General features: G+C 40.2%; 2 protein-coding genes across 2 annotated transcripts in view; one reads left to right on the plus strand and one right to left on the minus strand.

Annotated features, from left to right (window-relative positions):
• CFAP91 (cilia and flagella associated protein 91) overlaps positions 1-9,399 on the minus strand; it is a 145,398-nt gene extending 135,999 nt beyond the window's left edge. The window contains exon 1 of the mRNA XM_082655585.1: positions 9,219-9,399. Coding sequence (XP_082511711.1) covers positions 9,219-9,342 — 124 coding nt within the window. The 5' untranslated portion in view covers positions 9,343-9,399. The remainder of the gene's footprint in view (positions 1-9,218) is intronic.
• Positions 9,400-18,967: 9,568 nt separating this feature from the next.
• COX17 (cytochrome c oxidase copper chaperone COX17) lies at positions 18,968-26,528 on the plus strand. Its single transcript, XM_082654571.1, has 3 exons — positions 18,968-19,217; positions 21,372-21,460; positions 26,396-26,528. The coding sequence occupies exons 1-2, from the start codon at positions 19,111-19,113 to the stop codon at positions 21,454-21,456; spliced, it is 192 nt and encodes a 63-aa protein (XP_082510697.1). The 5' UTR covers positions 18,968-19,110; the 3' UTR covers positions 21,457-21,460; positions 26,396-26,528.

Consider the following 26,528-nt stretch of genomic DNA (forward strand, 5'->3'; position numbering starts at 1 on the left):
CGGGTTTGAGCCCTGGTCCAGGAAGACCCCACATGCCATGGGGCAACTAAGCCCATACGCCACAACTACTGAGCCTGCGCTCTACAGCCCGCAAGCCACAACTACCGAGCCCACATGCCATAACTACTGAAGCCCGTGAGCCTAGAGCCTGTGCTCCACAACAAGAGAAGTCACCACAGTGAGAAACCCAAGCACTGCAATGAAGAGTAGCCCCCACTCGCCTCAACTAGAGAAAGCCTGCACGCAGCAATGAAAATAAAAATAAATAAATAAAAAGAATAAAATAAATAAATTAAAAAACAAAAGATAACTAGCAAACTGATTCCAACAATACATTAAAAGGATCATACACCATGATCAAGTAGGATTTATCCCAGAGATGCCAGGATTTTTCAATATCCACAAATCAATCAGCGTGATACACCTTTAACAAACTGAAGAATAAAAACCATATGAACATCTCAATAGGTACAGAAAAAGCTTTTGATAAAATTCAACATCCATTTATGATAAAAACTCTTCAGGAAGTGGACACAGAGGGAACCAACCTCAACATAATAAAGGCCATATATGACAAACCCACAGCTAATATCATACTCAGTGATGAAAAGCAGAAAGTATTTCCTCTAAGATCAGGAAGAAGACAAGGATGCCCACTGTCACCACTTTTATTGAACAGAGTTTTGGAAGTCCTAGACACAGTAATCAGAGAAGAAAAATAAATAAAAGGAATCCAACTTAAAAAGAATAAGTAAAACTGTCATTGTTTGCACATGACATGATGCTATACATAGAAAATCCTAAAGACGCTATCAGAAAACTACTAGAGCTCATCAGTGAATTTGGTAAAGTTGCTAGATACAAAATTAATGTACAGAAAACTGTTGCATTTCTATACACTAACAAAGCAATATCAGAAAGAGAAATTAAGGAAACAATCCTGTTTACATTATATCAAAAAGAATAAAACACCTAGAAATAAACCTACCTAAGGAGGCAAAAGACCTCTACTCTGAAAACTATAAGACACTGATGAAAGAAACTGAAGATGACACAAACAGATGGAAAGAATGAAACAGATGGAAACAGATGGAAAAACCATGTTCTTGAATTGGAAGAATCCATATTGTTAAAATGACCATACTACCCAAGGCAATCTACAGATTCAATGCAATCCCTATCAAATTACCAATGGCATTTTCACAGAACTAGAAAAAAATTTTTTTTAATTTGGATGGAAACACAAAAGACCCCGAATAGCCAAAACAATCTTGAGAAAGAAGAACAGAGCTGGAGGAATCACATTCTCTGACTTCACACTATACTACAAAGCTACAATAATCAAAACAGTATGGTACTGGCACAAAGACAGACATACAGATCAATGGAACAGAATAGAGAGCCCAGAAATAAACCCATACACCTACAGGCAATTAATCTACGACAAAGGAGGCAAGAATATACAATGGAGAAGAGACAATCTCTTCAATAAGTAGTGCTGGGAAAACTGGACAGCTACATGTAAAAGAATGAAATTAGAACATTCTCTAACACCATATACAAAAATAAACTCAAGATGGATTAAAGACCTAAGTGTAAGACCAGATACTATAAAACTCCTAGAGGAAAACATAGGCAGAAGACTCTGACATAAATCATAGCAATAATTTTTTTGGATCCATCTCCTAGAGTAATGGAAACAAAACCAAAAATAAACAAATGGGACCTAATTAAACTTAAAAGCTTTTGCATAGCAAAGGAAACCATAAACAAAACAAAAAGACAACCTACAAAGTGGGAAAAAATATTTGCAAATGATGCTACCAACAAGGGATTAATTTCCAAAATACACCAACAGCTCATACACTTTAATACCAAAAAAAACAAACAGCCCAATAAAAAGTGACCAGAATACCTAAATAGATATTTCTCCAAGAAGGCATATAGATGCCTAACAGGCACATGAAAAGATGTTCAATATCGCTAATTATTAGAGAAATGCAAATCAAAACTACAATGAGGTATCACCTCACATCAGAATGGCCATCATTAACAAGTCTACAAATAATAAATACTGGAGAGAGTGTGGAGAAGAAGGAACCCTCCTACACTGTTGGTGGGAATGTAAATTGGTGCAGCCACTATGGAGAACAGCATGGAGGTTCTTTAAAAACCTAAAAATAGAGTTACCGTATGATCCTTAAATCCCACTCCTGGGCATTTATCTGGAGAAAACTCTAATTTGAAGATACATGCACCCCAAAGTTCATAGCAGCACTATTTACAATAGCCAAGACTTGGAAGCAACCTAAATGAACATCAACAGATGAACGGATAAAGAAGATGTTGTGTGTGTATGTATGTATGTGTATATATATATATGTATATATATATATATATATACCCCACATATATATATGTATATACAATGGACTATTACTCAGCCATAAAAAAGAATGAAATAATGACATTTGCAGCAACATGGACAGGGTTTCCCTGGTGGCGCAGTGGTTGAGAGTCCTCCTGCCAATGCAAGGGACACGGGTTTGTGCCCTGGTCTGGGAAGATCCCACATGCTGCGGAGCGGCTGGGCCCGTGAGCCATGGCCGCTGAGCCTGCGCGTCCGGAGCCTGTGCTCCGCAACGGGAGAGGCCACGACAGTGAGAGGCCCGTGTACTGCAAAAAAAAAAAAAAAAAAAGATACAAATGAACTTATTTACAAAACAGAAACAGACTCACAGACATAGAAAACAAACTTATTGGTTACCAAAGGGGGTAATGAGGGGGGAGAGATAAATTAGGAGTTTGGGATTAACATATACGCACTACTATATGTAAAACAGATAAACAAAAAAGACCTACTGTATTGCACAGGAAACTATATCCAATAATAACCTATAAAAGAAAAGAATCTGAAAAAGTATATACGTGTGTGTATATATATATATATGTATCTGAATCACTTTGTTGTACATCTGAAACTAACACAACATTGTAAATTAATTCTACTTAAATTTTTTAAATGGTTAAAAATTTTAATTAAAAAAATTTTTTTAAGAAAAGATGAAAAGAATATTTTACTAAATACGAGAAGAAAGAGCTAAAAAGAATTGAAAGTTTTCCCTCTGGGAGGTAATAATCAAAAGGGCAGGAGAGTGTGGGGAAGATAAGTGCTGTTTTGTTTGGTTCTGGTTTTGGTATGTTTGGATCAGCCACTTCATTTACATGATTTCATAAACTTATAATTTGCAGATGTCTGGAGCTCTTGCCAACTTGTTTCCTACCAACTAACCAGAGCAACAATTTCTGTTTTGGCTCAACCAAGTTGCAGTCCAAGCAGCAGGCACAGCCCAGTGTCTCTTTACCTCATGTCTGCACCAAGTGTCCCTCACCTTCCCCTTAGTTTTTCTCTGTGACCTGGAGACGTGAAAATCCATGGGAAATTCATATCACCTTCACATGTCTCTTACTGAGGATACATAAAGCAAAGTTTTAACCAAAGAGAAACAGAAGCCAGCAGGTAAATTCTCCTTCCACTCCAGGGCTGGATTATCGATAGGCAAAGTAACACATACTGCTTCTCAGAAAAATGGTTTTACTTTTACTTGATACAAACTTTGTGGTAATCACCTTGGTAACACATGGTTTTATTTTCTCTGACATTCCCTTCTCAGTCACATTTCCCTATCTCTGGTTTCTTTTGGATTGTACTTCTTAATAAAGCAGTATCCTATGAACGTTTACCTCAAGGTCTGCTTTTGGAAAAGCCCACAGGAAAACAGCTGACATCGGGGGAAAAAAAACAGAAAAAGAAGAACAAACAAAACCCAAAGTCAGAAGAAGGAAGGAAATAATAAAGATCAGCGAGGAAATAAGATAGAGATAAAATAATCATAGAAAAGATCAATAAAACCAAGTGCTGTTTTTTTGGTTTTGTTTTTTAAAGAGGAACAAAATTGACAAACCTCTAGCCAGGCTCACCAAGAAGAAAAGGGAGAGGACCCAAATAAATAAAATAAGAAATGAAAGAGGCGAAATAACAACTGACACCACATAAATACAAAAACTCATAAGACAATACTGTGAACAGTTATATGCCAACAAATTGGACAACCTAGAAGAAATGAACAAGTTTCTAGCAACATACAGCCTGCCAAAACTGAGCCAAGAAGAAACAGATAATTCGAACAGACCAATCATTGAGGTGAAATAGAATCTGTAATTAGAAAAAAAAAAAAACTCCCTCCACATTGTAAATTAACTCTATTTAAAAAACAAAACGAAACAAAACTCCCTCCAAAGAAAAGTCCAGGTCAGCATGACTTCACTCGGGAATTTACCAAACTTACAAAGAAGAATTTATACCTATCCTGCTCAAACTATTCCAAAAAATTAAGAGGAGGGAACACTCCCAAAGTCATTCTGTGAAGCTACCATCACCCTGATAGCAAAACCAGACAAAGCCACTAGCAAAAAAGAAAATTACAGGCCAATATCTTTGATGAATATAGATACAAAAATCCTCAACAAAATATTAGCAAACCAAATCCAACAATACATAAAAAGGATCGTACACCACGATCAAGTTGGATTCATTCCAGGGTAGCAAGGATGGTTCAACATACACAAATCAACCAATGTGATACACCACATTAACAGAAGGAAAGACAAAAACCAAATGACCATCTCAATACACACAGAAAAAGCATTTGACCAAATTCAACATCCATTCATGATAAAAACTCTCACCAAAGTGGGTATAGAGGGAACATAACTGAACATAATAAACCACAAACCCACAGCCAACATAAAAGTCAATGGTGTAAAGCTGAAAGCCTTCTAGCTAAATTCAGGAACAAGAAAAGGATGTCCACTCTCACCACCTCTATTCAACATAGTATTGGAAGCCCTAGCCATAGCAATGAGACAAGGAAAAGAAATAAAAAAGTATCCAAATTGGAAGGGAAGAAGTAAACCTGTCACTATTTGCAGATGGCATGCGACTCTATATAGAAGACACTAAAGTATCCATACAAAAACTATTAGAACTAATAAATGAATTCAGCAAGGTAGCAGGATACAAGATTAATATACAGAAATTTGTTGCATTTTTTATACTAACAATTAAATATCAGAAAGTTTAAAAAAAAATCCCATTTAAAATTGCATCAATAAAAAAATATCTAGGAATAAACCTAACCAAGAAGTAAAAGACCTGTATGCTGGAAACTATAAAACATTGATAAAGGAAACTGAAGATGATTCAAAGAAATGGAAAGATATCCCATGCTCTTGGAGTCGAACAATCAGTATTGTTAAAATGGACATACTACCCAAAGCAATCTACAGATTTAATATAATCCCTACCAAAATACCCATAACATTTTCCACACAACTAGAACAAATAATCCTAAAATTTATATGGAAGCACAAAAGACCCAGAATTGTCAAAGCAATCCTGAGGAAAAAGAACAAAACTGGAGACATAACCCTTCCAGATCTCAAACTATTCTACAAAGCTATAGTAATCAAAACAGCATGGTATTGGCACAAAAACAGACATATAGATCAACAGAACAGAGAGCCCAGCAATAAACCCATGTACCTATGGTCAATTAATCTATAACAAAGGAGGCAAGAATATACAATGGAGGAAAGACAGTCTCTTCAACAAGTGGTACTGGGAAAGCTGGACAGCTAGCTACATGTAAATTAATGCAATTAGAACACTCCCTCAAACCATTTACAAAAATAAACTCAAAATGATTTAAAGACCTAAATATAGGACATGAAACCATAAAATTCCTAGAAGAGAACATAGGAAAAACATCCTCTGACATAAATTGTAGCAATATTTTCTTAGATCAGTCTCCCAAGGCAAAAGAAATAAAAGCAAAAATAAACAAATGGCACTAATCCAACTTAAAAGATTTTGCACAGTAAAGCAAACCATCAACAAACTGAAAAAACCTACGGAATGGGAGAAAATATTTGCAAACAATGTGACCAACAAAGGGTTAATAACCAAAATATACAAACAGCTCACACAACTCAATATCAAAAACACACAGGGACTTCCCTGGTGGTGCAGTGGTTAAGAATCCACCTGCCAATGCAGGGGACACGGGTTTGATCCCTGGTCCAGGGAAGATCCCACATGCCGCGGAGCAACTAAGCCCGTGTGCCACAACTACTGAGCCTGCACTCTAGAGCCCACGAGCCACAACTACAAAGCCCGCGTGCCACAGCCACTGAAGCCCACATGCCCTAAAGCCTGCGTGCCACAACTACTGAGCCCACGTGCTGCAACTACTGAAGTCCGCACACTCTAGGGCCCATGTGCCACAACCTCTGAGCCCACATTCTGCAACTACTGAAGCCCGCATGCAAAGAGCCCATGTTCCGCAACAAGAGAAGCCAACGCAACGAGAAGCCTGTGCACCGCAACAAAGAGTAGCCCCTGTTCGCTGCAAAGAGAGAAAGCCCGCACGCAGCAACAAAGACCCAACGTGGCAATAAATAAATAGATAGATAGATAAATACCCAATCAAAAAATGGGCAGAAGACCTAAATAGACATTTTCCAAAGAAGACATACAGATGGCCAAGAAGCATATGAGAAATTGCTCAACATGACTAATTATTAAAGAAATGCAAATCAAAACCACCATGAGGTAACACCACACAGTGGTCAAAATGGCTATCATGAAAAAGTCTATAAATAATAAATTCCTAAGAGGGTGTGGAAAAGAGGGAACCCTCCTACACTGTTGGTGGGAATGTATAAATTGGTGCAGCCACTATGGAAAACAGTATGGAGGTTCCTTAAAAAAAACTAGAGCTAACATATGATCCACTAATCCCACTCCTGGGTATATATCTGTAAAAAAATGAAAACTCTAATTTGAAAAGATACCTGTACCCCAATGTTCATAGCAGCAGTATTTACAATAGCCAAAATATGGAAGCAACCCAGTGCCCATTAGCAGATGATTGGCTTAAGAAGATGTGATATATATATATATATATATATATATACACACACACACACACACACACATATATATATATATATATACACACACACACAATGGACTATTACTCATCCATAGAAAAAGAATGAAATATTGCCATTTGCAGCAACATGTATGAACCTAGAGAATATTATACTTGGCAAAGTAAGTCAGACAAAGACAAATATTACACAATATCACTTATGTGGGGAATCTGAAAAATAATACAAATGAATCTACATACAAAACAGACTCACAGACATAGAGAATAAACTTATGGTTACCAAAGGGGAAAGGGAGGTGGGAGGGATAAATTAGGAGTATGGGATTAACAGATACAAACTACTACACATAAAATAGAAAAGCAACAAGGATTTACTGTAAATTAAATATAATAACCCACAATGGAAAATAATCTGAACTATATATATAAATAACTGAATTACTTTGCTGTATACCTGAAACTAACACAGTATTGTAAATCAACCATACTTCAAAAAAATTTATTAAAAAATAAAGAAGTTGGCAACTTATTGATTGGCAGTTGATTCGAACACCAATCCTTTCAGCTCCCAGGCCTAATGTTATCAAAAGCCCATGAATTTAATGGGGGAAATTTTTCCATGGAAATCATGAAAGAGCCCCTCAGCCAATTTACCCATATTGTAAAAATAATTCTAAGAAGCACAGGAAGTTGTCACAACCAAGTAATGGTGACGATGAGGAAGTGTTTCAAACCCCAAATATGATGATTACTTTTTGGGAAAACTATAATAAATTGCAGATTCTGGGGGGAAAAAAAGGAGGAAAGAGCTCTTGATAAACCCAGGAAGTATTATAAAATATTTTTGGAAGCTGGGAAAAATATATCATATTTAAAAGACTTTAATTAGCAGGGCATTAGTGTAGCTACTAATCCATCAACAAATGTAGATTCAGGGAAGTGACAAAGTATTGTGGGCACTTCGAGTGAGGCACCTGAGAGATACAAAGGATTAAAGTCAAGTTAAATGCAAAATGGTATATAAATGAGGTAAGATTTATAAAAGAATGGTGTTAACTGTAAAGTACTATACAAAGGTAAGCAATCATTACACATTCCCAACACCAAGAAATGGCTACCCTAAAGATTCTCATCCAAAGGAGACCCTGGGATTCCCAGAGGAGATACCACGTGGTTAAAAGTAGGGTGACAGGGCAAAACTGGAAAAAATCATGCTTTACTGATTATAATTATTGTAGTAGTAAATTCAATTCAATAATTCAAATAATTCATAATAAATTACATAGCACCTAACATATGTACCAGCACTGGAAAAAGTGCTGAGAAGCCTACAAAAATGTATAGAACAAGAACTTAAAGAACTCAGGGAACTTATGGTCCAGTAGAAGAGACAGAACATAAATGAACAATCAGGTCATTAAAATAAACTGGGGCTTTTACTGGCCCAAAGGCCCTAGTGCACCTAGTTTATAAGCAACACTTTGATGGATAAGAATAAGCTTAAATAAAAAGAGAAACCTGGGGCTTCCCTGGTGGCGCAGTGATTGGGGGTCCGCCTGCCGATGCAGGGGACACGGGTTCGTGCTCCGGTCCGGGGGTATCCCGCATGCCGCGGAGCGGCTGGGCCCGTGAGCCGTGGCCGCTGAGCCTGCGCGTCCAGAGCCTGTGCTCCGCAACGGGAGAGGCCACAACAGTGGGAGGCCCGCGTACCGCAAAAACAAAAGAGAAACCTGAAAACAAAGATGAGATAAACTGGCCCTTCTTTACCTAGAATGCCAAATTTGGAGTTGCCCAGGGAATGGGAGCAGGAAGGTCATTCTCTTTGGGCATTTTACGCAGTTTGCATGCGGGAGTGTTGAGTGAATCTCCAAGTCAGAACGCCAGGAACAGGATTCAGGACGATTGCTTAAGGCTGTGCAAATTATCAGAACAAGAGGGTGGAGAAGAGTCAGGTGTTCCCGCTCAGTGCTCTGAGATGCAGAGCGCACCTGTGGTCTCCGAGACACCTCCCCCACCCCCGCGAAAGCGCCACCACCTCGGGGGCTTGGAGCTGCCCCCACCCAACAGAAGAGGACCGCGGGCAAAGGATCCGTCCTGAGGCTCGTCTTTTGTCCGCCGCGCCCCCGGCCAGGTCCCACCGTCTCAAAGCCCACCTGGCCCAGGAGTCGGCAACTCAGGAGGGAGGTCTGGAGCCGCCCTTACCGTATAGGAAATCATATGTTCGATTGGCAGAGACTTTGCCCCAGGGCCCCGACCTCCCTCTGCACCGGGTTTGAGACACCGGCGGCTTGGCCTGGGGCTCTTCGATGGTCACTACGTGACTCATGGTGCCGGCTCTTCCCTGCGGCCAGCCAGGACCGACTAGGGAGACCGAGATGCGGTGTGCAAGGTAGCTATGGTAACCCCCGCGAGGAGCGAGGGCTGAGCGAGGACACACAGCTAATCCAGAAGAGAGGGGCGGGACTCGCGTGTGAGAGGAGGAGCCGAGTGACGACAAGGAAGGGGCGGGGCGAGGAGCAGGAGAGGCGGGGCTGAGCGAAGATACGGGGCGGGGCTCGTGAAGGGAGGGGCGGGGCTGGCTGGGGGAGGAGGAGCCGAGTGATGACAAGGGAGGGGTGGGGCGAGGCGCAGGAGCGGAAGGTGCGGAAAGTGCGCAGAGGAGAGGAGCGTGAGGGGTGGAGGGAGAAGGGGGAAGAAAGGAGGAAAGAAGGGCAGGCCTGGGGAGGGGAGGAGGGAAGGGAGAGGGACGGCCTCGCTTTCCACTTCACTCCGGTGACCAAGCCACGAGCATTTAGCCGCCCACCAGGGTCAAGGCCAGGGGGCCGCAGGCTGGGGAAAAGGCTGCTGCTTAAATCCTGCAGCCATCGGCCAGTTACACTACGTTAGCCTCTTTCGGAAATGCCTGGGAAATCTCAGCACCTTCTAGAATAGTTGGGGGCTTTCATTTCGGACATCCCCTCTCCGCGGGGCTTGTTCGAGCTGAGGAATCCAAGCTCCTGAACGTCAGCCTTTGGCACACTGAGCTCTGGCCGTGGGTTATCAGCGTTTGAGGTGGGCTGGGTAACTGTTGATTCGCATTCTGCTACCCTTTTCTGAGCCCTGCGCATTAAATCAGCTGAAGATGATGTGGTGTAGTAGGCACTGGCTCTGCTTTTTAAAAACTATTATGGAAAATTTTTTAACATAGGCAAAAGTGAATCCACTTTTAGTAATGAACCCTCACTAGCCATCACCAAGATTCAACAATTATCAACATTTTGCCAATCTAGTTTCATCTATCGCCTGCCTCCCCTTTTCGCTTTTACCCTTAAATTAATCTGCAGCTCCAACTGATAAGGATTTTTAATTTAATCGCCATTGTCAACATCTAACAAAATTAATAATTCCTATGTATCTAATATTCAGTATGTATTCACATGTCGTTGGTTGAGTCCAAGATGTCATTCAATAGTTGTTTTTTTCTGATCAAAAGATCCAAAAAAAAAGTCTTCACATTGCATTTTGGTATCTCTTAAGTCTTTTATGCTAGAACAGTGAATTTCTGATACCTTCAATAGTTTTCTTTATTACCTGGAATTCCTCTGTAAAAAGAACTTTCCCTCACCAACTCATTGGTTATCCTGAAATACAGGGGTCGTAGAGAAAAGTCTGCATGAATGCTGGATTCTTTCACTTTAGTTATCAAATTTCACAGAAATGAGTTGGTGCCCTAGCAACCTCAAATGTTAACCAATAAGATTTTCTTTGATTAGTACCATTATGAATGCATGCATTTTAACATATCAGATTCTTTTAATCCATTATGATCATTATACTTTATGATGCTCAAATTATCCCATTTGGCTAGTGTTGCACGTTAGAGTTAGCGTCTTTGTCTTTTTGATATAATCCACAGACACTTCAATGAGCCTCCTGGCCTGCTATCCCTCTTTCCACACATACTCCTGGTTTTATTTTCTCTACTCCTGAACTTCTTGGGTTTTTTGCAAACCAGCCGGGTTTTTTGCAAACCAGCCAGTTATTTTGCCACTCAAACTGATTCCTTTGCCTAAAATGCCTTTTTCCTGTTTATGCCCCTCAACTAATTTCGGTATTCTTAAAGACTCAGTGCTACTTTTGCCACCTTTATGTAGTCTCCCAAATCACCCAAATAGACCAAGGCTTCTTTCTTTCTTCCAGTGCTGTAGGAGCACCAATGGCATTGACCACCTTGTATTAGTAATTGTTAGCAACTTTGCTCTCCACACCTGTGAGTTCATTGAGGGCACAGGCCTTTACATGTCATTTTGTATCTCTGAAGTACCTGGTATCTGAAAGCTTAACAAAATGATTCTTAAGTGAATAAATCCATCCATTTATAATATAAATTTACTGTCTACTATGAAATAGGTATTGAAGATCTAAGATAATTTGTACAGCTCACTGTATGATGGAGAAAACACTCAAAAACATGTAAAATACAATGTTATAATGGCATGATAATATTTTTCTGTCTTCGGGTATAACTACATTTCCCACTTTCTGTTCCTTCTTCCCAGAATGCTCTTCACCCCTACCTGCATCTTATCCCTGCTGACTCCTCATCGTCTGAAGTCTCAGCTAGAATGTCACCTCCTTAGAAAGACTTTTCCTCACTCTATCAGATAAATTATCTGAAGTAGCCAACAGCCAGCCCCCTTGATAAGCATAATGGAAGACACTAACCAATAGAATATGTCAAATGTAGTGGTTTATATATGACGTTGATTGTTTTACATAGACTGTAGTTAACTCCATTTTGCTGGAGTTGCTCACTCTCTCCCTTGCTGGCTTTAAGGAAGCAAGTGGCCATGTTTGGAAACCCCAAGCGGCAAGGAACTACAGGTAGCCTCTCGGAGATGAGGGTGGCCTCTGACCACAGCAAGTGAAAAACCAAATCCTTCAGTCCTACAACTTCAAGAAACTGAATTCTGCCAACAACCTAAATGAGATTGAAAGCATGTTTTTCCCCAGTAGAACCTCAGATGAGACCACAGTCTCAGCCAAAATCCTGATTGCGTCTTGAGACCCTAATCAGAGGAGCCACTTAAGCCATTCCCAGATGCCTAAGTACAGAAGTGCGATAATAACAAATAAATGTGTATTACCACTAGGTTTGTGAAAATGCTGTTGTGCAGCAAGAAATGACTAATATGCAATCTTTATGAAATGAAGTTGGAGAGGGGTGCTAGTCAATAATACAGGTTCGTTAAAATCAAAGTTACACTTTGCAGGTTTGGGAGACAGTTCTCCATGGGTCTCTCATGTGTCTGCTTGTCTTGTAAGGGGGTAGCTGTCTGCCCTTTCCTTTGTGTAGGAAACAACCTTGGACAATAGATATAATGTCTGTCTCTGGAGCAAGGGGCAGGTTTGCTTACAGCCTTAGAAGTCGGAGATCCTGTCTCCTTTTGAGCAAAGGGCAATATTTCTTACTGCCCATTATTAAAGGTTTGGGTTTCCTAAGCTTCCTTTTCTGTGTTGAAATATCTGTGATGTCACCTGGCCTTCTTCACATCACCCTGTGGGAATTGGGGCTCAGGGAAGTGGTGCAAAACTTCTGATACTTGGTTGCTTCTGCTATAAGTAATAAATGATCCTTCATCTTTGACTCAGCAGTTTGCTGGCTTCTACCAGCATTCATGGAACTGTGGCAGGCAAACAGGGTAAATCTCAGACACTTCAGGGTTCTTGAAAAACTATAGAGAATTTATGTACAGCACATATTTATCTGCGGCAATTGGAAAGCATATATTTTGCAGCGGCAGAAATGTAAATACTACACAGAGTTTCTGCTGAACCTACTAAGTGAGACAAGTGAGAATTCAAGCCTTGTAATTCTTCTCTCTCAGCATATGGTGGCACTCCTTCTCTACCAACTTCAACTATCCACCCTTACTTGATAAAGTCTCCATACCTGGGGTTAGTTAGGCATGAAAAATGGCTAAGAATACCTTTATCATGGAAAGATTTTAGAAAGTATTTCCTTAGTTGTTTCTTGTTACATCACCAGGCCTGTCATCCCATCCACAGAATGCCTGCTTGGTACCACCTATAGCTATGGTACTATGGTATGTGTCCCCATAGTACCATACAATAACAGATTCACTATACTATGAAAAAGTCCATTACAGTCACCACTGCAACTCTTGCTGCCTACAAATTTAGCAATTATAGCAACAGCAAAGAGTGCCAGAGGCTTAAAAGTAAAGTATTGCTGGTTAAAATTGGAATTGGAAGTGAGAACTTGATACAAACTAACCTCCGAGTTGCCTCCGTAAACAGCAGGTTGAATCCAATCTTTCATTATTGAGTCTCCACATGCTACCTACTCTAAATTTAATCCTAATTACAGGTCTCTCAAACTGCTGTGTTTTTCTTGGGGGAAGTGAGTTATTGAGATTTTTTCCTGGGGTAGAATGGAAAACATTAAATTACAATATTTTATACTCCTCCTTTTTTTTTAACTAAGGCCATCCCATAAGTCTAAAGGCATTTAGGCTGGGTAAGAAAAGTAAAGCATGATGTTAATGTAAAGATCAATAATTGATCTGAACACTTACTTATTCATAAATTAAAAGGCAGAAGAAAAAATAACCCGTGTGTGTGGGCTAGCTGTACCATTCTGAAACAAGAGGAGAGTTAAGTAGCTGGATATAAATGACTATTTCACTTTGGAAAGGAGTATCCTTTGGTCTTTTATTCAAGGGCAGGAGAATATTACGTCCCAAAGAAGTGCTTGTTGAAAAGAGTTTAAGACCCACAGTGCTCAGGGAGGAAAATAAGGGCTTGTTTATATCTTGAACACAGCAAGTTAAAGGAAGTGTGGGTGGGGCAAGGCCTGCCAATACTAGCTTACTCTGAGAAAGTCACAGAGTGTGCTCACTGCAAGTATCCTGTCTTCACTGAAGCAGGGAAGGACAACGGGCAAGAAAAATCTTTTCTCAGTTGCAGAAAGGCTGTTTCAGTTGTTGGGTCTATAATCTGTGTCTACAGTTTATCAATACTCTTAACTCCATAAACTCTCTTGGATATTTCTCATTTCTTCCTTGTTCATTTCGTAGACACAGAAGTTCAGTTGCCCAATTAAATACAATGATTAATTTTAAAATAATATTCACCTTTCATTTAGACAAATTAAGTGAGATAGTAGATAGACCATAGACCTTAGAGGGAGACGATGTGGAGACTCAGGACTGTCACTTACAAGTTATGTGACCTTGAACAAATCATGTCCATCTATGAACCTCAATATTCTCAGCTATAAATGTAGATAACACATTCAACTGTTATTGAACCCAAGTTCACGTGTCAGATGCACAGTGAGGCCAAACAAACTGAAACATTGGAGTTTGGAGCAGAGAAATGTTTATTACAAGGGCCAAGCAAAGAGAATGAGCAGCTCATGCTCAAAAGACCTGAACTGCCCCATGGGTTTCAGGGAAGAGTTTTTAAAGGCAAATTTGCGGGGAGAGCCACAGGGTGTGTGACTGACTCTCTTCAGATTGGTTGGTGGTGAGGTAACAGGGTGGTGTTCCAAGAATCTTAATCATCAGCCTTCTGGTTCCAACCAGTCTGGGGTCCCCTGTGCTTGTGCTCAGGCTGAAGTTACCATCCTCCACCTGGGTGGGGGCCTTAGTTCCTGTAATGGGACTCAGATCTGTATCAGGTTCTTATGTATATCCTTTTAGGAGGAACTAGGAGTCTTGTGCCCCTATTGTTCTAATCACTAACTATCTGAATCTGTACTTTGGGACACAGGGAAAGTCTAGGAAGCTGAAGCCTTTTTCCTATAAACAAGAAACAAGGGAACTAGAAAGGCTTTTGTACCTGGGCGGGCCCCAAAGGGTCCCTGCTTGTTTTCACAACTACTGTGAAGATTAAATAATGGTTCACAAACTCAACAGTCCTACATATATGGAAGGTATTGTAGTTGAAGACTATGTTGTCATTTCAACTGATTATTCATTCTAAGTGTTCTAAAAAATCTGGGTTCTCTGTGAAGAATTATCAGTGCCAGGGACTTCCCTCGTGGTCCAGTGGGTAAGACTCCACGTTCCCAACGCAGGGGGCCCGGGGTTCGATCCCTGGTTGGGGAACTAGATCCCGCATGCATGCCGCAACTGAAGATCCTGCATGCCGCAACGAAGATCCCACATGCTGCAGCTAAGACCCAGCACAGCCAAAATAAATAAATAAATAAATATTTTTAAAAGTGATGAAAAAAAGAATTATTAGTGCCAGTATGAGTTACTGGACAGTACTAAAAGGGAAAATCAGTCCAAAACATTTTAATTTTGTATTTGTTTTTGTTTGTTTCTCTGCTTATTTAAGGGAGATCTTTCTGAGGAAAAAAGTGCTTCTAGATTCTTGGCAGCAACAGGGCAAAATAAAGCTTTGGGGGAATAATTTGAGTAAAAAGCAGTTATGCTGTGTCTCATGTGCTAACTACTGTTGGGGGCCCAAAATGAGTATGACAAGATGACCACACATCTTCTAGAAAGTCACAATACCTCTTTATGACAAAATGATTGTTTTTACTTAGAAGCAAGGAAGTGGCTTAACCCTTAGAATAAAATTTTCCACACCACCTCAGCGTGTAGTCTCTTTGTTCCACACCACCTAAAAGTGTAGTGAAAGAGGACATTAAAATAATTAAATTCCATTTCTACCCCATAAAGCAGTGTTTTCAAAACTGCATAGAGCAGGATGCAACCAGCATAGTTGTCCTTGGTCTTCAGGTGCAGGACTTAATTGTCCTCTGTGCATGACACATGATCATCATTGGTCCCTGCAAGGGTACTTTAGTTGCATTTATCTTTATTCTCTGCCCCCACTTGCCTCTCCTTATAGGCAACCATTCTGTTTAAATAAGCAAATCATTTCACACATGTGTTCATACACGTATTTTTGTTTTTGCACACCTTCTTTAAATATATGCAAATAGTACTGGACTATGTATCTATTCTCTTTCTGACTTTTTTCCACTACCCATGCTATTTTTAAAATGTGTGCATTTTACTATGTGGGTACGTTGTCAATTTCTTCTAGTTCGGACCCTGTACTCCACATTTCCCTATCTACCTCCCCAGTGATGAATGCCCAGATTGCCTCCAGTTCCCTGCTACATAAATATGCTGTGACAATGATCCCCATAACATGTTCCCTTAAGGACTTGCTGGGAAGTTCTTTGGAATATAGATCCAGGAATAGAACTGCTGAGTCATAGGATATGCACCTATTCTTAAATTAACTGGACACTGCCTAACTGCCTTCCAAAATGGCAGGACCAGTCTCCATTCCCAAGGATTCCTGCATACTCATCAGTACTTGGCATTATCCAAGTACTAATCTAATTTCAGTCTAATGGGTGTAAAGTGATACCTCATTGTTGTTTTATTTTCCATTTTTATGATTAGTACTCTTGGAACAGCCCTTTTTGTGAGTGCTGACCTTGGATTTTCTCTTCTACATATTCTACATATTCTCCAGTGTTAAATAGGCAGAGAAACAAACAAAAAAATTTGCTTGAGTATTTTTGCTTCTATATATTGTCTGTTCATATCTCTTCTCCATTTTTCTATTGAGGTTGCTGTTCTCTTATTGTTACTAAGTTCCATAAGTATTCTAGACATTAATCCCATGTTGGATTTAGATATTTCAAATATCTTTTACCAGTTCGTCATCTATTTGTTAACTTTGTCTACAGTGTCTGTTAAAAGACACTGAGGCATATTAAAATTTTTAAGAGTTTAATTGAGGAAAAATTGATTCCAATCAGGAAGCGCCAAACCAGAAGTGGTTAGGAAAGCTTCACCAACAGGAGCTCTGGGAGAGGCTTTTATAGAAAAAAGGTGGAAGAAAAGTAAGGAAATTGTTGACTGGCTACAGCTTAAAGCCTAGTTAGCTGCTTGTGATTGGTTGCCTTCAGCATTTTGATTTTTTAACCTTGAGGCATTTATAGGCTTAAATTTTGGTTTGCTTATGTAGGTCGCCATGGCATTAGCGCCACATCAGTCTAATGGCCTCCTTATTTTGTTACAGATCCCCAACAGGTCGGTGACCCCTCAGTCCTTTGCCTGGAGTTGCAAACGCCAATCAAATGAACCCGGGTTTGGCATAGCAGAGCAGAAACTTTATTCATTGATCAAGGAATGGTGGAGAGCTTGTGCTCTAAATATACCTTCTCCCCCGGGGGAGAGGAGTAAAAGAATTTTAAGTGGTTAGGAGGCAGGGACATAATCAAGCCTCTAGGAAATGGGAGGAGATTTTCAGGGGCAACTGGGGCACGTGCAGTCTTCCACACTTCTTTGCACACTGCATGGATTGTGCCTAGCAAAGTGCAAGTTTCCCCCCGGGTGGAGATTTTAGCATAGTAATGAAGCAAAGGTAACTTTTGGACACTGCCAGGTTTCACCTGCGCAGAAACATTTCTGTGGTGAAGTCAGAGCCGGTTCAGGTTGGTTGACCACTGCACGTTCCTGGAAGCACAGCTGTAAAACATCTTTGACAAATACCAGGTGCTTTGAAATAAGCAAAGAGATAAATCAAGGTAAGGATCCTTTAGCTCTTAGGGGCAGGTATGGGTAACAGTTTAAATAATTTAGCATGTCCTTTGTAAATCCTCAAACCTTTATTTTCATGTAATTAACTTCATCAGTTTTTTTACTTAAAATTTGTTCTTTTGAAATGTCGTCTAACCGGTTGTTCCGCACTCTTTGGTATAAAGATAATCTCCTCTAGTATCTTCTATTAATTTCTTAGTTTGTCCTTTCACATCTAGATGTGGAATTTAATTTTTTCCAGTTTATTTTCTTTTCCCCATTGATTTGTTGAACTGTGTTTATAGTATACTACATTTCCAAGCGATATCGATGTTGCCAGTTCAAGAAGCACTCTGAGTAGCAAGATAAGTGAACAGCTGGTTGAAAGAATAGTGGTTAAGGGTGACTTCAGGAGAATGTAAGGGCAGGATGTTGTATTATTAAACATATCAATGCAGAATGAAGTAAAATTCATGCTAATTAGTAGTTTTTAGATGACGAAATGGGGATGGTCTTAGTATCTTCGAAAATACACACATAGAAGTTACTCCTACGTGGCACCAGTTCACAGACACACCTCAGGATTCCCTGAGCTAAATCTCTGAAATACAGAAACAAACCTCGGTTAGGTGATACTGAAAGTTTTATTACCCAAAATATCTATCCCTAGGCAGCTGTTTTACGAACGCCCGGAAGTCCTGCTTTAAAAAATAAGTTCATTCTTTCTCCAACAATTCTCTGCAGAAAAAAAACGCAATGGTTATGGGCATTATATTGCAAATAACGTAGGCACCAGTTTACTTATCTACTTAGGTAGATAGGTGTTAACTGAATTTGAGAAATGACGAGGAAAAAGCATTTTTCTAACTGGTATATTTGCCTTGTGACTGGACAATTCATACTGAAATCAAATCAGTTGGAGAGGGAGCTATGAATACCAACTAGCTGAGGATTTAAAGCGTGTGGGGTGAGGTATGAGTAGCAGAGGAATTTTTTTTTTCTTCAAAACTTGTGAATTGGATTGTTCAAACTGAAGGGGGGTGGAGAGGACAATAAAAAGGCAGAGAATGTTGAGCGTAAAATACTGGGAACTAATCTGATATTCAAGAGGAACTGGCTTTCGCTAGTGGTTTCTCTTGTTTGGCTTGGACAAGTCATTTCACCTTCTCAGGCTTCGGTTTTCGACATTCGTGGTGGGTGTAGGGTTGAGATATCTCTGAGTAGCCTTACTACTTTCATCCTTTGTGGGTCCTCCCCAAGTCGATTTACAAACTCAGCACTTTCATCTCGCCTCTCTGCGCCTGCGCCGAAGAGGCGCTCTCGCGTTAATGGCTTTATTTTGCCTCTTCTGCGCACGCGCCTTTTTTTCCCTTTTAATCCCTTCTCCTTCCCCTCACCCCCAATTGTCAGAGGGAGGTAGGACTTCCTGTTCTTTTCACAGCGACTGCCGGAAGTGATTGCGGGCTAATCGGCGGCGTTTGCGGAGGCTGAAGAGTTTAGGGCGTCTGTACTAGTTGCTGCTTTTGGCGCGAAAAATGCCGGGTCTGGCGGCCGCAAGCCCTGCCCCATCTGAGTCGCAGGAGAAGAAGCCTCTGAAGCCCTGTTGCGCCTGCCCGGAGACCAAGAAGGCGCGCGATGCGTGGTCAGTGCGCAGTCAGGGAGGGGGCGGCCGGCAGGCTTCGCACGCTGCGTTCGGGCGCCTCTGCGCCGCGTGGAGCTGGTCGTGGCCCTCGCTTTGTCGTGCGGCGCTCTTGAGGGTTGTAGAGCCCTGTAGGGTTCGCAGTCAGCTGTCTGCAGACTGATCCTATAGCTCAGGCTGGGGAAACATGAGGGGATTGGAGAGAGATCGGGCTCGCTTCGTCCGTTCATTCTTTACTGCAAAGGGTTTCTCAGCATCTGTTATAGGTCAAGCACTGCCTTAGGTCCGAAGACGTAGAAACGGGTAAAGATGCTGCTTGATTTAAAGGAGCTTAAAGTTAATGGAGCATTAAAGTTAATGATTGCTGTACCAGGTTTGGCAGTATCAAAGAGTAAGTTTTCTGGTAATTTCTCCCAAAATTTAGACATAGTAGGACACAGGACAGGGTACGTTTCTTAACAGTAGGGAAGATCCCCTTAACCCCACCCCTTTTAGATGATTTAAAAATCAACCAGGCTATGACATAGATGACATTATAGTGTTGAGAATAGTACATCTACAGTACCATTAACCCGCAAAAGGTTTTGTTTGTTCTTATTGTATACAGCAAGGGCCCCCAACCGGGCTGCACAGCGAGGCATGAGCTACGGGCCATGAGCTACAGGCCATGAGCTGCGAGTGAAGCTTCATCTGCCGCTCCCCAGCTCCCCATTGCTCTCATTACAGCCTGAATCATTCCCCTATCACTCACATTACAGCTTGACCTAACACCTATCTCCCCCCGCCCCAACCCTGTGGAAAAACTGTCTTCCACAAAACTGGTCCCTGGTGCCAAAAATGTTGGGGACCGCTGGTATACAGCCTCTATTGTGGAACAAATCTCAGAAGAAATCTTCAGATAACGTGAATGTACACCTCTCCCTCCAGCCCCTTTTTGTCCTCACATAGAAAGTAAAGAGATCATAAGTGGCATAGAGGGGGAATAAAGTTGTAGTAGCTCAGTGCTTTTTATTAATACTCAGTACTTTGCAAATAATACTGTGAAGGGAGAATTGAAAGACTACTATGATCGGTAACAATACTTACACACTTTAAGTACTTATTGAACTTTCAGATATTATTTTATCATGATTAAGAGTCTGGGATCCAGTGTCAGGGTTTGAATTCTGGTCCACCAAACCAGCTTTGTGACCTTGAGCAAATTTTTTAACATATCTGCCTCATATCTGTAAAATGGGCCTAATAAAAGTATCTGCCTCCAGGATTACTGTGCTATAAGCCACATCAAGTGCCTAGCACAGTATTTACAGCATTCAGTAAACGATCAGGGAGGGCTAGCTATTAGTTTCACAAGGAGCTTGCTATCCCAAGCAGACAGCCCTTAAAGTTACTGAAGGATATGTAGGATTTAGAAGGAAGGAGAACCTTTCTTTAAATTACCTTTCTTTAAATTACTTCTGCATCAGTTATCTCTGACCACTATGGCTTCTCCCAAAATATCTAGAGTCAGGAGTCAATTTTTTTTTGTAGTTGAATTTGGCTTAACTTGATTCTGTGCTAAAATTACATTTTCAGGCCCTTAGAAATAAAGCTGTGTGGTCCTAGTCTTTCCTTTGTGAATTTTATAAGTAAAAAGTTCTTTGATCATCATGAGTGGGGCTCATCAGGCTGCTCTTGGCAGCCAAATGTTTTTTGCTCTTTGTGTTGGGTGTCTTGTGGTTAGAAGTAGATTTACTTAGGTGTATTTGAATGTAGAGCAGAATCAAAATTTAATTCCTCTGCGATAGGCAAAAAATAAAGCTCTTCTTTCTGTCCATTTAACATTAACTTTTTATTCAGTTTATTTCATTATAGAGCGGTATTATTCCTTGGATATTGTCTAGAGGCAATATTTAATATGCATAATTATTTCTTCTAATCAGATTCCTCCGTGCCCCCCCCAAAACTAGTTATCTGTGGGACATTTTCATGGGCAAGGAGGTATCACAGGAGCCAATAAAACAAAGCCATTTGGTATAATAGCATTTTTTAAAACTCCAGTTGTATTCAGTGAGATCCGTGTTTGGCCTCACTCCCCATCACTGTCTTGCATGCTTTTTTACCACTAATGTGCTTAGTGCCTACTTTGTTAGATAACAAGTACATTTTGTTTTATAGCATCATTGAGAAAGGAGAAGAGAACTGTGGACCCCTAATTGAGGCCCACAAGGAATGCATGAGAGCCCTGGGATTTAAGATATGAAATGGTGAGCATGCTACTCTCTTATTGGGAAGGTAATACATAGGCTGACTGCTTCAAATTTGTGTATTGCTTTACAGATTTAGTGATCATTGGGCAGCATTCTGTCTGAAAGGTAGTTCACCTGGTTAACCTAATATGCCTAAGTATCACTGGAAAGATAACGTCTCAGTTTCTAGTGTACGGAATAAATGATGCTAATAAATTAAGAGGGGTGGGACTTCCCTGGCTGTCTGGTGGTTAAGATTCCACGCTTCCACTGCAGGGGACCTGGATTTGATCTCTGGTTGGTAGGGATCCTGCATGATGCATGGTGCAGACGAAAAAAAAAAAAAAAAATTAGAGGTGTTTGGTGGATTTGGGAAGGGGAGAATTAAGCTTTCAAGAAAGGGCTTGGCAAAGCCTTTAGAGTTATGTTAGAGACAGAGGAATCACGACTTAGGAAGTTCAAAATATTCAGTTGTCTGACTTAAAAGGGAAATGTTCTCTACTTTTTGTTTCTAATCTTGTGAGTTTTTAGGAAGTGTTTTTAAATACGGAGTAGGCAGCACATGGAAGCATTGCTTTCTGCAAAACAGAAATGGAATTGTTACAGTTTCTTTTGTACCATGCTTTATTCTAATAAAACTAAAACCTCAGACCATTGTTTGAAGAACTTTGAATTCAAATTTTAATGCTGAAAGGGACCTTAAGTGATGTGTATACAATACCACAAATAAATTATCTCCTTTTGTTTGGAACCTCTTCCTTCAGATAGCAACTTGACTTATTCCCTCATTTCAGATCTCTTTTCAGATGTTTTCTCCCTCACTTCAGATCTCTTTTCAGATCTGTTTTCAAGCCTCCTAATTGGAGAGGCTTTCCCTCAACATTCCATCTAAAATAGCATCCGTTCCCCATCTATCCCCACTCTATCCTGGCACTGTCCAGTAGAACTTTCTGTGATAATGAAACGTTCTGTGCCTGCACTCTACAATATGGTAGCCACTAGCCATATGTGGCTGTGGAGCCCTTGAAATGTGGCTAGTAAAGCTGAGGAACTAAATTTTTTGTATGTTTGTTTTTTTATTTTAATAGCCACATATGGCTAGTGGCTGGGCTACACCATTGCCTGCATATTTTGTATTTATTTATCATCCGAATTGCTTTACTTCAATTAGAATGTAAGTTCTGAGACAGAAGGTTTCTGTTTACTCACTGGCATACCTCCAGGATCAGTAACAGTGCCTGGCACATAGTAGGTGCTCAATAGAGGAGTGTTAAATCAATAAATGAGGAAACTAAGGCCTATAGATATGAAGTGACTTCTTTTTTTTTTTTTTTTTTTTTGCGGTACGTGGGCCTCTCACTGTTGTGGCCTCTCCCGTTGCGGAGCACAGGCTCTGGACGCGCAGGCTCAGTGGCCATGGCTTACAGGCCCAGCCGCTCCGCGGCATGTGGGACCTTCCCGGACCGGGGCACGAACCCGTGTCCCCTGCATCGGCAGGCAGACTCTCAACCACTGCGCCACCAGGGAAGCTCTGAAGTGACTTCTTATAGGCAGGGTCAGAACTGGAACCTCTGTCTCCAGAGGCTCCCTCTGCTTGGTGCTATTACTCCCCTGTAAGATCCACACCACACCACCACTTATAATAATAGCTGAGAGATAATGCGAAAGCTACATACCAATGTAGGAGTAATAGAGAGCCTGGCTTCTTTCCCTTTCACCTCTTTCCTGCCTCTTTGGAATTTTACATGTGGCCAGTCTTCCTCACTGAGCTGTGAAAAAGGAGGGATAAGGAACCTGTCCCCAGCTGATAAGAAGTATCACTGTGTAGTGGAGAACAGTCTAGGCTGGAAGTCCTGAGGCTTAACTTTGCTTCTCCTGTTCTCTAGCTTAGCATGTGTTTCACTTTAGCTACATCTATATTCATCAAGACATTAATCCTGTCTGGATTTCACTTTTTTCATTTATAAAAAGAGAACCATAATATATTTTGTGATTTTACACATGGTATGATATCTGTGTATACAAGATATACTTAAGTGCCTTTAAGATTAGATGGTTATTTAAAGAAATCCCATGGTGAATCATTTTGTAAAATAAGTAAATATGGTTGTGGGGAGCTGTTCTTAAAAAGTTTAACTATTGATTATTTCAAAGACATGAAATCTCAACATTTGTACATGATTTCCTTGTTCCTAATCTAACTTTCTTCCTAGTCAGTTTTGTTAGCTGTTGCTTAGGGTTAAGCCTGCCTTGACAAAAAGGGTGATTTTTAAAAATGCTAATTTTTAGGAGCATCAGAAGTCTCTTGGACTTCATGTGGACCTCACAGGTGATACAATTATTGCTATAACTAGCATATATTCACGAGGACCAGAAGATATCATGGTTTTCTATGTTATTGGGACAGAGAGTAAGAGTGATTCCTGTGTACTTCATTTGTGTATAAAAGAAAATGCAAGAGCTTTGGACTTAGAAGACCTGATGTTTAACTGATTGTACGATCTTGGGCAAGTCCTTAACTTTCTGAACCTTAGTTTTCTCATGTGTAAAGGAGAGAGAACAGTACATGACCAAACTACTTCATTAGAGTCATTATGATGATTAAATGATATATGTGTGAATAGGCTTTGTAAACTGTCAAAGAGAAACCAGAACAGAAGCCATATCTTGGGAGTCATGGATAGCAGACATTCTACTGAGGTCTGTTTAATATATGTCCTGATTATTTTTGAATCCTGGTTACAAAAAGAAGAATCTGAATCCACATAGGGCCTTTCCAAGAACTGAATAATCATTTTAAAATTTTCAGCATAATACTACTTTTGGAGGAAGAACATGTGGTTGGATCTACATTGGTCCCAGGTGTCCTATTTCCCTGGCCCCCATGGGGAAATGGAAGGACAGTGAAGTCAAAAAAAGACTCTCAAGTTAAGAGTGGATAGGTGGTGGCATTCAAACTAGAATCTAGGTCTTTTTTACTCTCCAAATCTCAAGCACTTTATACTTCACTCCTTGCACTTAATGAGATTTTATTCCAACATATTCATTTTTAGGATTACACATAGTCTTGAACTTCAATCCTAAAACTTTATTTTGAATGCTAATTACAAAGACCTGTTGTTGAAATGCATAGGTGTATATAACTCAGAAACCAGGTCAGTGACTGTAGGGTAAAATCCAGTGCTACTGTCTGCACTGTTATTTGGTATCTCTTAGACTATTAGACCACATTTTTCCGAGGATAGCTTCAAAGGAAAAATATTTTGCAATCTTAGATCTTCCCAGTAATGATCATGAAACTTCCTTAATTCAAAAACCTTTGTAGATTTTAATGTTATTTTCTAAATAAGATAGATCTTAATTGTACCTTGAATCCAGTAAATTGGACTTAGTATGAAAGCAAGTGTACCTTTATAATCACCCGAGGAATGTTTTCCAAAATTCACAAGCCTGAGCCCTGAACTGTACCGGTTGACTCAGAAGCTCCTAGATAACTTTCAAGTGTCCCCCTCTTTAGAACCACTGGCTTAAGCTGAAGATGTAGTAGGGATGGTATAAATAAATATAAATTGTCTAAAGATTTAATAGCGGCAAAGGCAGAGACTTGAAAATTACTCGTAAGGAATAACAGGGTGTGATGGTGGTGATTCTAGTCACTTCTATCTTTTGACTGCTTCTTTTACTGAAAGAGAAACTAGAGGAACCTAAAACCTGCTTAGAAATGTAAAGAGGAAATGGCTGCTGGTATCTTTCTGCCTTTAGGAGCCAGGAGGAACCTAGAGAATCCAGCTCGGGGGCTAAAATCATTGAAAGAAATTAAAGGACCGGCACTGAGTGGTGGTGATACTCAGTATTTATTAAGCTTAACAGAACTTAATAGTTCACACACACAAAACGCACAGAGAGACAACTGATGATGTATGAAAATATGATCCTGAGAGTCAAGAAAAAGGGTCATTTCTGCTATTTGAACATTTATTCATTCAATAGATATCTATTGTTTAAAACTCTAGAAAATGCCAAGATGAGAAGACACAGGGTCTCTTCTGTCAAGGACTTTGTACCCAGAGGCTTTCAGTGGGTAGCCCCTCCTGATGTATAGTAGCCAGTAACAAAAGCGGTAGCAATGCTATATAGACTGCTATCTCTTGAAATGTTGAGTGGCTTCATTTTTGCTTATCTTTAAGTGTATTCTTCCTTTGAGCCTTAGAAAAGAGAGAGTTTATATATTTATATTGTTGTTAAGGCTTATCTTCTTTTCTAAACCAAATGCAGGGAATAGCTAGGTGAGGGAAGCGCTTGAATTAGACTTGAAGAGTTGGCTAGCCCAAATTACTCAGTTACCTTTATAGCATTGTTCCTGTCTTCTGGGATGGGGGATGGGGGTGGGGGTGGCGTGGCTGCCAGCTGTCTGGAGAGAAGCCTGGTACACCAGCAACCCCATCCTCTGCTGCTCTCCCTTTTTGATCTTTCCAAATTCATTTCAGAAGTGTTACCCTTACTTTGCCCTTGGGATTGAGTAACTTTCCACAGGAGATGCTTGTGTACAGAGCTGACCTTCTGCCTTCCACTTCATGGATCTTTGCCAAACACTTGAGTTAGAACGGAGGAGGCTACAGGTCTCTTCTCTTTAGTATCTGCAAAAGTAAACTCCCTTAGTCTTTTGTGGAAGATGTTTTTGAGAAAATAAATAAATGTATAGTTTTTACTTCAACAAAGCCTTTAAAGGTTAAACCTTGTAATGGATTGAACAGTTTCCGTGATGTTTTTATTTAAACAGAACTAGAATTTTAAAATGTGGATCTTTTATTTCATGACTGGTTTAGAATAATTGTGGCAGTTAGTTAATAGTCCTCAGCTGAGGCATTCATTTCTAGCATCTTAATTCCCTGACTTCATAGGTCTGACATGATGCTTGAAACCTGACTTTCTAAAATACATCTTTTTCTGCAGGTGGTCTGCTCTGGGAATTAATAATTCCTGAAAAATGAAGAAGATTTAATAACTTTGGGAGCTCTTTGATGAACATTGATAAATTTAAAAGTATTTATAACTTATTAAAAAAAAAGAATATCCCTGGTCAAAA

Source organism: Grampus griseus (assembly GCF_964374135.1).
Source record: "Grampus griseus genome assembly, chromosome: 5".
Taxonomy (NCBI): Eukaryota; Metazoa; Chordata; class Mammalia; order Artiodactyla; family Delphinidae; genus Grampus; species Grampus griseus.